General features: G+C 43.7%; 1 protein-coding gene across 1 annotated transcript in view; it reads right to left on the bottom strand.

The window, feature by feature from the left end:
- Positions 1-6,306: 6,306 nt before the first annotated feature.
- The window catches only part of Exosc1 (exosome component 1), a 10,334-nt gene continuing 2,811 nt past the window's right edge, over positions 6,307-13,829 (bottom strand). Inside the window, exons 3-7 of the mRNA XM_050144396.1 lie at positions 12,524-12,612; positions 9,403-9,436; positions 7,691-7,741; positions 7,413-7,497; positions 6,307-6,821 (exon numbers count right to left, since the gene is read on the bottom strand). Of these exons, the coding sequence (XP_050000353.1) occupies positions 6,715-6,821; positions 7,413-7,497; positions 7,691-7,741; positions 9,403-9,436; positions 12,524-12,612 (366 nt within the window). The 3' untranslated portion in view covers positions 6,307-6,714. The remainder of the gene's footprint in view (positions 6,822-7,412; positions 7,498-7,690; positions 7,742-9,402; positions 9,437-12,523; positions 12,613-13,829) is intronic.

The following is a 13,829-nucleotide window of genomic DNA, read 5'->3' as shown; positions in this document are numbered from 1 at the left end:
CGAGGCCAGCCTGGTCTACAAGAGCTAGTTCCAGGACAGGAACCAAAAGCTACGGAGAAACCCTGTCTCGAAAAATTAAAAAAAAAAAAAAGACAGATGGAGGGTTTGACTTAGTGGCTAAAAGCACTGGCTATTCTTAGAGAGGATCCAGCACTCCTGGCTTTTGGACACAGCACACAAAATACTCAGAGAAAACACCCCCACACATAAATACAGCCTTAAATAAAGTACTATGAGTTGTAACAAACTTCAACCTTTTAAATTGGGAAGGAAACCAGTAACACTTGGATCTCCAGTATGGTATAGAGCACAAGAGAGTCAACTGCAAGGTTCAAGAATGAAGGACTGCATACATGGAGGCAGAATGTTGTATACATAATAAATCTTAAAAAAAAAAATGAAGGACTGGAGAGTCGGCTCGGTGGTTAAGAGCACTTGAGGCTCCTGCACAGGATCTGGGTTCAATTTCCAGCATCCACATGGTGTATACACAGGTAGAACATTCAAACGCAGAAGAAAAAAACAGGCTAGTAAGATGGGTCAGCAGATGAAGAAGCACTTGCCACTTAAGCCTGATGACCAGAGCTCAATACTTCAAACCCATGTAAAGATGGAAGGCAGGCAAGAACTCCACAAAGCATACATAAGCAGAAATGTGCTTTGAATAAAAATGGCCACATATGCTCATGTTTTGAATACTTGGTGGAATTGTTTACAAAGGGTTACATGTAGCTACTGGTGGAGGCTGCTTGTCTGTTCCTAGCCTCTCAGACCCAAAATAATCACACTGAAACTATTAATTGTAATACTGCTTGGCCAATGACTCTAGTGTGTTCCTACCTAGCTTTTACATTTTAACTCATTTCTATTAATCTGTGTATTGCCATGTGGTTCTGGCCTACCGGTAAGGTTCTGTTCAGCCTGTCTCCTGCAGTGGCTACATGCCTGAGCATGCTCGGAATTCCTGCCTTGCCCTATTCTGCTCTGCGATAGGCCCAAAATAGCTTTTTTAATTAACCAATGGCATTCACAACATACAGAAGGGATTCTCACATATGGCTTTGGAGAAGGTATGTTAATCCCAGCACTAGGGAGGCAGGCCCATAAGAGCCTGTCTCAAAGGCAGATAAAGCTGGAGGTAAATCACACTGCTGTAGCGATGTTTTAGCAAATAAAGCTTGAAGTAAAGGGCTAAGTCACTAGAGGCCACATGGTGTTGGCTCACCTTTCTCAATCCCAGTAGTTGGGAGTCCCATGCCTTTAATTCCAGCACTAGAAAGGTGGAGTCAGGAGTGGTATGGCTGGGTGGAGGGAGGAATGTAAGGCGAGGAGAGGCAGGAACTCACTGCAGTCAGGTTTGGTGGAGACATGCAGTCTGAGGACAGGACATGGTCTGAGCATTGGTAGAGGTAAAAGAGCTCTAGTGGTTGGCTGCAATGCATCTTTGCCGGCCAGAAGAGGGCACCAGACCTCATTACAGATGGTTGTGAGCCACCATGTGGTTGCTGGGAATTGAACTCAGGACCTCTGGAAGAGCAGTCAGTGCTCTTAACTGCTGAGCTATCTCTCCAGCCCCTGAACTTGTATTACTATTATTATTATTATTATTTTGATACAGGGTTTCTCTGTGTAACAGTCCTAGCTGTCCTGAAACTAGCTCTTGTAGACCAGACTGGCCTCGAACTCACAAGAGATCCACCTGCCTCTGCCTCCTGGTTGCTGGGATTAAAGGCGTGTGCCACCACCACCTGGCCTCTGAGTTTTTATTATTAATACCAATTAGAATTCATGCTACACACTGGTTAGGTGAACATAAGGGCTTTCTAGTCAGTCTTTCCTTACAGAGTTGGGAACTGAAACGAATACACAGCAGGCTCTTCTGTTCTGCTTTGTATCCACACACTTGGTGCTGAAGATAGAACCGACACAGGCCTAGCTATTAGCTACATCCCTAGGCCTGCCTTTTCTTTGGGTTTTATGACAAGGTTTCTTTGTGTAACATTGGCTGTACCAGAACTCACTTCTGTAGTTCCAAGCTGACCTCAAACTCAGATCTACCTGCCTCTTCTTCCCAAGTGCTGGGAGTAAAGGCTTGTGCCACCACCGCCCGACCTAAACTGATTATTCTAAACCTTGTGTTATGCATCTGTAAGGTACGATGAGCTGGTGCTACAGTCCAGGGTCACTGAAGTTCAGAAGTAAAGGAAAATGTAAAACTGATGCCAAGAAATTTCACTCCTAGCACATTTTCTAGGTGGTGTTAGATAAAAATTTAATCAAAATTGAAGTTGTGGGGTTTTACTGTCTTTTTAAAAAATTTTTATTGCTTTATAAATAATACCATTCAAAATTTCCACTTCCTCCCCTCCTTCCGTCTCCCTCCCTCTTTTATTGTCTTTTTAATTTTTTGTTTTTTTAAATTTATTTATTTAAGATTTCTGCCCTCCCCCCCTTTTTAAGAGACAGGACCTGACTGTGTTTTAAGTTCAAGAAATCCTTGCGTTGGCCTCCCAGGTAGCAAAAGCACTGCACATTCTGAACCAACATTGTACTTCAAGGAATCAGTTCTGCAAAGTAATTGGGCATGCATAAAGACAAACCATGTAAGCTTTTCCCCGATATTATAGATATGATGCATCAGATACTTAACAAATACAATGACCTCCCATATTAGCATGCTCAGAGCAATTTTATCTACCCTTCAAAATAACCTTGAGATTCTAACAAAACGCCAAGAGGTGAAAATGTCACAGCTCTCAGTGTCAACACCCAACGGTACGGCTTTGAGACTGGTTCTCCCGTCATTCAGTCTGGCACTGAGTTTACTTTAGCTGAGGATAACCTTAAACTCCTGCTTTTTTCTTGAGACAAAGTCTTAAATAGCCCAGAGTGACCTAGAATTCCTTTTTAATACTTATTTTACATGTATGGAAAATACATGTACACATGTGTACCATATACATGCCTGGTGCCCACCGCAGTCAGAAGGGGGCTTTGGATGGGTGCTGGGAACTGAACTCGGGTCCTCTACAAGAGCAGCAAGTGCTCTTAAGCGCTGAGCCTGCCTCACTTGCTTCTTTCCAGACTCATGATGTAGACCAGGCTGGCTTCCTACCCCTGCCTCCTGAGTACTTCTGAGATTAAAGCTTTGTAGCACCACGCCTGACCTCATTTCCTCTTCTCCTTCCTTCTATATTTACCTCTGAGCCTCCAGCCCAATATATTAAAATTCTGCAAGTGTCACCAATGTGGGAAACTAGATCAAAGGTACAAAAGAGCTTTCTGTTTCCAATTCTGGGCTTGGATCCTAGGACTCCAAATGCGTTGGGTCAAGCCCAGCAGCAAAGCATGCACTAAGCATGTGTGAGGGCCGAGTTTGGGCCCCAGCAGAGCAAACACAGCACACGCACTGCATGTGGTCCTGTCATGGCTAGTTTCATGCTAACTTGACACAGCTAGATTATCTGAAAGGAGGAAACCCCAACTGGAAAAAAATGTCCCTCTAAGACCTAGACTAAGCATTTTCTTAATTAGTGATTGATGGAGGAGGGCCCAGCACACTGCAGGGTCATCCCTTGGCTGGTGGTCCCCGGTTCTCTAAGAACCATGAGCAGGCCATGATGAGCAAGCCAGTAAGCAGCATCCTTCCCTCCATGACTACTGCACCAGCTCCTGCCTCCAGGATCCTGCCCTGAGTTCCTGTCTTGATTTACTTCAATGATGACCATTGTGATACAGAAGTGAAAGCTGAATCAACTCTTTCCTCCCGTTTTTGGTCATGTTTTGTCACAGCAATAGAAACCGTAAGACAGGCCTTATCATTAATTCACTAAAAAATATTATTTTTGAGACGATTTTACTGTTGTAGCCTAGATTGGCCTAAACCTGTGTTTTTCTTGCCTAGGTCTCCTGAATGTTAGAATTCCAAGTGTGCCACAATAGGCATAAATGGGCGGGTCAGATGGCTCAGCAGGTAAAGGCACTTAAGGTCAAAACTGTTAACTCAAGTTAGATGACTGAGACACAGGTAGAAACAGAGAACTGACTACTACCAAGCTGACCTATGACTCTCACATGCACATATATAAAATAAACTTATTTTTTTATTGATTTATTTTTATTTTATGTTCATTGGTATTTTGCCATGAGTGGTGGGTTTCTTGGAACTGGAGTTACAGACAGCTGTGAGCTGCCATGTGGGTCTGCTGGAAGAGCAGCCAGTGTTCTTAACCACTGAGCCATCTCTCCAACCCCTTATTATTCTTTTTTAAATGGTGGTGGCAGCGCATACCTTTAATCCCAGCAGTCAGGAGGCAGAGGATCTCTGTGAGTTCGAGGTCACTCTGATCTACAAAGCGAGTTCTAGGACAGCTAGGAATGAAGGAAACAGAAATGGACTGGAGAGAGGGTCAGCGAGTAAAAGGACTTCCACACAAGCCTGACTTGGGTTTGATCCCTAGAACCCGAGCATGCGCCCATAACGCCAGCAGTCCTCCAGTGAGATGAAGTGGGGACAGACAGAACAGGAAGCTCGCAGGCTAGCTAGCCTAGAGCATACATGTAGCAGAAACAAGAAAGACAGACCTCCTCACCCCAAACAAGGTGGGGGTCAGTGAGACGGCTCAGCAGTGAGGTGTTTGAGTTTGCCCTCTGGAAGCCTCAGAAAGGCAGCAGAGAACTGACTCTACCAGGTTGGCCTTTGACCCCCACATACATGCTGTGTCATATGTGCTATGGCACACACATGCGCACATATAATGCTGTTAGAAAAAAGGTAAAGGCCATCTGATCAAAAACAAAAACCAAGGTTAGGAAAGACAGAACTGATGCGCCAAAGCTGCCCTCTGACCTCCACACTTGTGTCTACACTTAAACACACAGCACACACACTCTAAATATTTCTTTAAAAAGATAAATTAAACGAAGCTGGGCGATGGTGACGCATGCCTTTAATCCCAGCACTCGGGAGGCAGAGGCAGGCGGATCTCTGAGAGTTCGAGACCAGCCTGGTCTACAGAGCTAGTTCCAGGACAGGCTCCAAAGCCACAGAGAAACCCTGTCTCGAAAACCAAATAAATAAATAAATAAATAAAATAAAGGAAACATACTAATTAGCTGAAAGTTAACAACTATGGAGATCACAAGACCAGGTGGGCCTGAACCAGGACCTCACCTCTGCCACTGACAAAGTCTACACTGAGTTTACAGGGTCCTGGACATGTTAGCAAGAGCCATCCCTGTGCAGTTTCTTCATGCTTAATTCATAGCTAGTTTTCCCTCCTCCCAAAACTTAGCTTTGGATTTCGGTTCCGCACTTGCTAGGGTGTTGTCTGCATGGAGCATCTTCACCCTTACCTAATGTCTTCACAGCTGCTTTGGTCTTGTCTGATCCTCCCCTGACCATCTCACGGGGCAGTGATGTCTCTCAGGGCAGAGTTAACAGTTCCTGGGACGCCTCTGTCACAGTGACATTATGCTCACCAAACATTTTCAGAACTGCTACATGCAATTAATCACCACACATGTCAAGAGTTCTCACTAACCATGTTATTGAGGGGTTTAGATAAAGTGCATGACCCCAGTGGCTGGCACCTAGGATGAAGCACTTGGGACACAACACACACACACACACACACACACACACACACACACACACACACACACACACACACACACACACACACTGAGATTGGAAGCTGGGTGTGGTGGTGTATGTCTTTAATCCCAGTACTCAGGAGGGAGAGGCAGGTAAATCTCTTGAGTCTGAGGCCAGCTTGGTCAACATAAAGTAGTCAGATCTTGCCTCAAAAAATCAAAACAGAGACTGGAGGCTGGAGAGATGACTCAGTAATTAGGAGTACTTTGGGGGCTCACATCCAGTTCCAGGGAATCCAATGCACTCTTCTGGCCTCCAGAGGCACATGTGGTGCACATAAACACACACACACACAAAACAATGAAAACATTCACTGCATGTTCACCTTTTAAATAGTGACAGCAGGGGCTATAGAGATGGCTTAACAGGGAAGGGCAACTGTCATCCAACCACGAGTACCTGAGTTCAAACACACACACACACACACACACACACACACACACACACACACAGACACACACACACAGACACACACACACGGAAATTATACCAGGCAGGGCAGTGGTGGTGCATGTTTGGGAGGCAGAGGCAGGAGAGTATTTGTGAGTTCGAGGCCAGACTGGTCTACAGAGCTAGTTCCAGGATAGTCAAGACCGTTTCACAGATAAACCCTGTCTCAATACCCCACCCCCGCAAAGAAACTATACCACTAACAAGTGAAAAGCATTTTTTTCACCAGTCATAGCAAAATACATATATACATATTTATAAAGAAGGCATAAGCTATTTCCAATATTACATGGTTTTGTTTGTTGAATGCAAACACCAGCCAAGAGAATAAAAATCACAGTTTCCCAAGAATAGTGTTTTATATTTTGGTTGAAAGAGTCTTACTATGTAGCCTAGGCTACACTCACACTTGAGAACTAAAAATCTTCCTGTCTCAGCTGCATAGGCCTTGGGTGCTCATTACAACACAAACTTATTTCTGGCAGATTTTTTCAAGAGGTGGTTGCTACGTAACTGTAGAAACCTTAATAAAGACTGTGGCATCTTGATGTTCTTTTCATACTGGTACTCTTGGAAACAGGCAGCTCCGTCTTTGAGGGGAAGTGTGCTTAGGTTTGTAAGAACTCAGGCTGTACCCTGGCCACTTTTCGGAATTCTTTAGTGTGGGTCTTGGGGCACTGCATCTCACACCAGCTGATGGGAACCATCTGGACACCTACAAGGAAAAAGATTAAAGCTGGTATTGGAGGTGTGACTCCAGAGATTCTGCTGAGGCTCTTTTCTTTTCAGCTAGACACAAGGACATGGCTCTGCTGTAGAATGCTTACTTAGCATATGAAAGACTAAAGGGAAAAAGAAGCCTCATTTATTCCATGATATAAGGGGGCACTTACCTATTATGACATATAATCACTATAATCTTACTAAACCAAGCTATGTGCTGTTCAACAATGGGGACATGCTCTGAGAACTAATACCTAAACACTGGTAAAACAGCAGTGTGTACTCACACATACTAAGCCAGCTACACCACTAGGTGACATTATCTTATGATTTCTTGGGGGTGAGGGTGGATGTGGGGTGAGGCTGGGGACTGGACCCAGGGCTGCATTAATACTAAAAAAATGCTTTTCTACTGAGCTAATCTTTAGCACTGGGTGTTAACAATTCTATGGGATCCATCATGGTATGTGATACCTATAATTGATTAAATAGTTTTCCATATCAAACGGAAGTATGTGTATCCCTGTTGCTTCCTAGATAACCATGGTTCCCAGGGAAAGACTTGGGAGCAAGAACAACTTACCCGATTCACTGTGGGCTACCACTACCCCTAACTCATTTTCAGCAGTGGTCAGCAGGTAATTGGACTGTGCATCACCTAGGGAGATCTAGTCACATGGTGCCAGTGAAGGAAAACAAGAAGCTTTCCGTGCTGTTGCCTTCTGCCACCTCCCTTCCCTTCCCTATTTTAATACTGTTGCCTTCACCTCCCAAGTACTTGGATTACATTATGTGCCACTGAGCCTGGGTTCCATTTCTTCTTTTGACAAAAAACCAGAAATGTGATATAATAAAGGATACAACTTTGGCCAAAACTATGTCACCTGGGCGGAAACTCTTGTAAATTTCAACCTGCAAAAACCAAACAAGAATAAGTGAATTATGTCTAATAAAACACTACCGCCAAGTAGAGCCAGGCCCATTTCTAATCCCGGGGGGAGGTGCCATCATTATGTCAATCCAAATGTTTACTGTTTCTGTATCATCGTATAAATCAAAGAATTTGAATTTACTAACTTGATTAGGAATCTGACTCATGCAAAGGTAGTAAGTATATCATCTGTGAAGACTGAGAGCAATGAATAAACACCCAGCTTCAAAGGCAGTCTGGGCAAGATCCTATCTCACAATAATACAGTTTGTACGTGTGGAGCATATATACTCATGCATGAGGGTGTGTATTTGTGTTGAGGTCAGAGGTCATATCTGGTGTCTTCCTTGGTCGCTCCCTACCTTATTTTTTTGACATGTTCTCTTTCTCTAGTACTGGCTTTCCTAACTTTCTATGTAAACCAAGCTAATCTTGAACTATAGAGATCTGCCTGCCTTTGCCACTCAAGGGCTGGCATTAATGGTGTATACTACTAAGCTCGGTTCCAATTAATTTTTTCAGCCAGTGTCTCTTACTGAATGAATCTCAACTCTAGGGAGCCTCCTGTTCCATATCCTCCACGCTAGCGGCTGAGTTAAACACTCACTTTCTACGTGGTGGCCAGGGATCCAAACACAGGTCCTTATGCTTGTCCAGCAGGCACTGACCACCTCCCTAGCCTAATTAGTACCTTTTAATCATTTGGGTCTTCCTAGGTAGCCCTAGCTAACCTGTTATGTAGATCAGGCTAGCCTTAAATGCACAGAGGTGCCTCTGCCGCTTCAGCAGTGAAATTTTAAAGACATGTGCCGTCATGGTTGGCAAATAATTTTAGTGATAACAGCTTAACCACTTTGGTCAACTGAATGAGAAAATCTTGTACGGGAAGAAGGGACAGTGATTTGAATTTCATGTTATAGCAAGAAATGCTGTTAAGTCCTTATACTCTACATTCCTATGGATTTCTGAAATCCCCTGGGATAATAACTCCTTCCTTATTTGTTTGTTAGACATGGTCTCACTTTATAGTCCCAGCCTAGCTGGAACTAATTATGTAATCTAGGTTGGTCTCAAACTCAAGAGGTCTGCCTGTCTCTGCCTCCAGAGTGCTGGAGTTAAAGATGAGCATACGCTACCACTCCTGGCTATTATCCACCCACCCATCCATCATTTAGATTTATTCATCATAAATGTATGTATGTGTACCACATGCATGGAGGTGCCTGTGGAGGCCAGAACAGGTATCAGGTCCCCTAAAGCTGGAATTACAGGGGTTTATGAGTGTGTGAGGGCTGGGAACAGAACTTGGTTCCTCTGGACAAACAGCAAGTGCTCTTAAATGTCCAAGTTGTTTATCCAGTCTTGAGGATAATATTTTTCAAAGCAAAATTCTTTTTTTTTGTTTGATTTTTTTCCAGACAGTGTTTCTCTATATAATAGCCCTGGCTGTCCTGGAACTCACTTTGTAGACCAGTCTGGCCTTGAACTCACAGAGATCCACCTGTCTCTACCTCCCAAGTGTTGGGATTAAAGGGATGAGCCACCACTGCCTAGCTAAAGCAAATTCTTAGAATCATAGGAAAACAATAACAAAATCTGAAAAACCCCACAAAAACAAACACCCAAACCACCAATCTTCAACCTTGTCTTTTTCAGTTGCTCGGATATCTTCCTTGCTATGTAAAAAAAAAAAGAAAAAGAAAAAGAAAAAAAAAGAAAGAAAGAAAGAAAAGAAAAAGAAAGAAAAATTAGTTATCTTGGGAAAGAATTTCCCATGGAGTCCTAGGAAATAATAAAACAGAATAGGTCATACTGGGTCCCCGGCTATCTTTAACATGCATAATAAGACACTTACCTTTTCTGGGAAAATACAGAACAACAGTATTGATAACTTTCGACAATGGAAAAGTATATCAGAAATTCAGTCATTCGTGGCTACATATGGAATTTAAGGACAGACCGACTACAAGATGTTTGTCTAAAACAAACAAATAAATAAATAAATAAAAATTCACCTATCGTACAATAATTGTATAATCGTTTCTTTTCAGTGAAGCCACAAAACAACTTACCATTTTACCCACAAACTTTTTCCTTTTTTTTTTTTTTTAGCATGCTTGTTTGGTCCCCCAGAACTGGAGATACCAAGTGGGTAACTCGAAGAGCAAAAAGTACTCTTTTTTTAAAGGCAAGGTTTCTCTGTGTAACAACCCTGGAACTTGCTTTGTAGACCAGGCTGGCCTCAATCCAGAGATCTGCCTGCCTCTGCCTCCTGAGTGCTGGGAGGTTGGTAGCCTGCAGCCTAATCTTGGATCAGCACAGACTTGGCCAACGGGTTTCCTCCAGACAAGGCGCCCGTGGAAAACGGACTCTCACTTGGCAAGGACTGATAGTCCATGAGACAGGGTTGGAATTTGCAAAATTCGTGCAGCTTGAGGCTCTATTTTCTCATTACACTGGTGACACTTTGGGCGGCTTTCAGTTTTCCTTTGTCAGTCACACGCGTCATAGCTGCAATTTCCCCTGGAAATTCTGTTCTTTCTCAAACATTTTCCCCCAAGCTTCATTAGGGAGCTAATGCTTCTCAAATCTCTTACCTGGAACTACTAACTACAACTCCTACTGCTGGGAACGTTTCTGACTCAATCGAGACATATGTGAAAAGAACAATATCAGTGTCTCACAGTTCAGGAAAGGGGAGTAGGGTGTGCATGCACAGAGAGGAAAGTCTCAGGGATACACACAGTGCCAACTGTTGAGAGTAAGAGCCTTGCACACCAAACACACAGAATCAATGGGGGAAAAGCGATGTAAACTATGGATGGACAGATCCATTTTTACCACACACAGGCTCTTCCTCTGGTGGAGAACTATGGTGTAGAGACGGGAAGCGTGCCTTATCAAGTCTGCCGTTTACAGATCGAGTCATGGAACCCTCTTTTAGAAAACTGAACCGTATAAAAGCGTATCTTGCAGACGTGAAAGAACCATTCGGGTTTGAATACTGTTGTCCTTAAAGCATTGTGCCCACGTCTATTATTTTAACTTTGTAACCGCAGTAGCTGCTAGCTGACAAAAGTGCTGCCGGAGCAGGATGTGCCTGGCTCAGTATTTAGCTAAGCCTGCAAAAATGCTTATGTCTAGAATAAGGTTATGTAGGGGTTGGGAAGGTGTTTTTGGGGAAGCATAAAGGGGAATAATAGGGACTTTCATAATGATCATGGCACATTCCTTAAAATACGTATTTCTTAAAGTCAAATATAGGGTTGCCTGGTGGTGGCGTACACCTTTAATCCCAGCACTTGGGAGGAAGAGGCAGGCGGATCTCTTGTGAATTTGAGGCCAGCCTGGCCTATAAAAGTGAGTTCCAGGACAGCCAGGACTATCACACAGGGAAACTCTGTCTTGAAAAACAAACAAACAAACAAAAAGCTATTTGGAGCTGCTTGAGTACAATTTACCTGGTGGGTCAGAATCTTTCTTGCCCAACACACCTTCCCCACCTCAGGACCTGAACCAGAGCTGAGGCTGGATGCCCTGCTCTCAACAAGTACTCTTAACTGCTAAGCTCTCTCTCTAGCCTCTCCACAAAACTTTTCTTACAACCTTTGGTTTCAATCAGTATTAAAGAATAAGAATTACGTTGTAGTGCATATCTTAATCCTAGCACATGGAAAGCAGAGGCAGGTAAATTTCTGAGTTCAAAACCAGCTAGGACTAAATATTAAAATAAAAAAATTAAAATAAAGGCTGGGCAGTAGTGGTGCACACTTTTGATCCCAGCACCCAGAGAGTCAGAGGTAGGTGGATCTCTGTGAGTTCAAGGCCAGCCTAGTCTACTAAGTGAGTACCAGGAAAGAAACCCTGTCTTGCGGGGTGGGGTGGGGGGAGGGGGAAGGGAGGGAAAAGTGGGCGGGCAAGATGGCTCAGGGGCTAAAGATGCCTGCCTTTTAAGCCTGATGAAAGCTAGGATTCTGGAACCCACATCAAGGTGAAGAGAGTCGACTCCACAAAGTTGTCCCGACCTTTACATGTGCGCTGTTGTGGTTTGTGGGTTAGCATGTGGACACCAAACAAAATATTAAGAAAAAAGAACATGAAGGCACTTCCTAAGGAGCTTCTACACTGTTTGGTTTGGCTTATCCTGACACTGCTAGTCCACAGCTTTCCTCAGTCCTTTTTGAGACAGGACCTCATGAAGCCCAGGCTAGCCTTGGACATGCTATATAGCCAACAATTTTCTTGAACTTCTCACCCCTGCCTTGATCTCTGAGTGGTGTGATTACACGCAAGTGCCAGCACATCTACATCATGTCATTCCTTTTTGTTTGTCTGTCAAGACAGGGTTTCTCTGTGTAGCTTTGGAGCCTGTCCTGGAACTAATTCTATAGATCTGGCTGGTCTCGAACTCGCAGAGATTTGCCTGCCTCTGCCTCTCAGGCGCTGGGATTAAAGACATGCATTACCACCATATTATATTATATTATATTATTCTTGATCTAATTTAGGGCCTCTTCATCAACTGAGATATATCACTAGCTCCCCTTTTTGCTTTATTTAAAAATCCTCTTTTAACAGTTTTCATTTCTTATAGCTCATATAACTTTTTCTCTGGATATACTGTGGGGCAAAACCCAAAGCACAAGGAGAGACTCAAGTGGGCAGGAAGAAGAACTGTAATTGTTCCATAAATTCTAGTCTTCCCAATACCCTTGCCTCACTTCTGGTGCTGAGGCAAACGTAATTACAAGAATACATCTTACCGGATAGTTCCTCGAAAAGCATTTTTTAGTGGTGTGGACCCCACATACAAGATGTGTACTTTGGCAAAACGTGAGTTGATGCTAGAGACCTAGGGAACAGAGAAAGGTTCAGCATCAGAGAATTGGTCACTGGTCACTCCAAGAATTACAGCAGGAAACTGGAATTACTAGGTTTAGTTTAAGTAACCATACTCAATACATAAAAGGCTTTTGTTTTCAATTTATCTTATGTAATGAGTGTTTTGCCTGCATGTATATCTGTGTGCCTGGTGTCTAGAGGTCAGAAGGTGGGGACTGGATCTCCTGGAAGGAACTAGAGTTACAGATGGTTGTGAACTACCATGTGCTGGAAAATAACCCCAGGTCCTCTGCAAGAGCAATCAGTGCTCTTAGCCACCAAGCCATCTCTCCAGCCCTTTATTTCATTTCAAAAAATTATATGCATGTGTTTGTGGGTACGTGCACCTGAGAGCAGGTGCCCATGGAGGCCAGAGGTCTTACACCTATCCCCCAGAAGTTGGAGTCATAGATGACAGAAATGTCATTTCCTGGGGCTGGACAGGCAGCTGAGCAGTTAAGGGCGCTGGCTGCACTTCTAGAGTACCTGGATCCAATTCCTAACACCCACATGACAGCTCACAATCATCTGTTCCTCCAGTCCCAGGGGACGCAGCACCCCCTTCTCGCTTCTGCAGCACCAGGCATGCACACGGCAGACAAAATACCTACACACATACAATGAAAAGAAAAAAGCTCCCAGAATTGAGAATGTCTTTTAGGGGAAGAGCCTAACATATTTAAGGCCCTGGGTTCCATCACTTCCCCACACACCCCATAATTCATGTGCCAACAAATATGGCAGTCACTAACTACAGTTTGCTACTGAATACTTAAAATGCAGCTAGTGTTGGGGCGAGGGGCTGGGGCACAGGGTCTTACTCTGTAACCTACTCTGGTCTTGAACTTCTGTGGAGTACAACAAAGGTTATATTCCATATGCCTGTCCAGCTTCCCAAATACCGAGACTACAGATACGAATTATCATGCCTGACTGAAAATGAATTTTTCTCTTTTTTTTTTTTTTTTTTTTTTTTTTTAAATTTTGAAACAGGGTTTCTGTTTATAGCCCTGCTATCCTGGAACTGGATTTGCAGACCAGGCTGGTCTCAAACTCATAGAGTTCGGCCTGCCTCTACCTCCTGAGTATTGTGATTAAAGCTGTGTACAACCACCGCCCAGCCACCTGCTAGTATTTGGAAAAAATATAAATTCTGGGCTGGAGGTGTGGTTTGGCTGGTAAAGTGCT

This window comes from Alexandromys fortis, unplaced genomic scaffold, assembly GCF_014885135.2.
Source record: "Alexandromys fortis isolate MF-2015 unplaced genomic scaffold, M_Fortis_MF-2015_v1.1 scaffold_16, whole genome shotgun sequence".
NCBI classification, from domain to species: Eukaryota; Metazoa; Chordata; class Mammalia; order Rodentia; family Cricetidae; genus Alexandromys; species Alexandromys fortis.
Note: the sequence above shows the minus strand (reverse complement) of the source record. Positions and strands in the feature narration are given on the sequence as shown.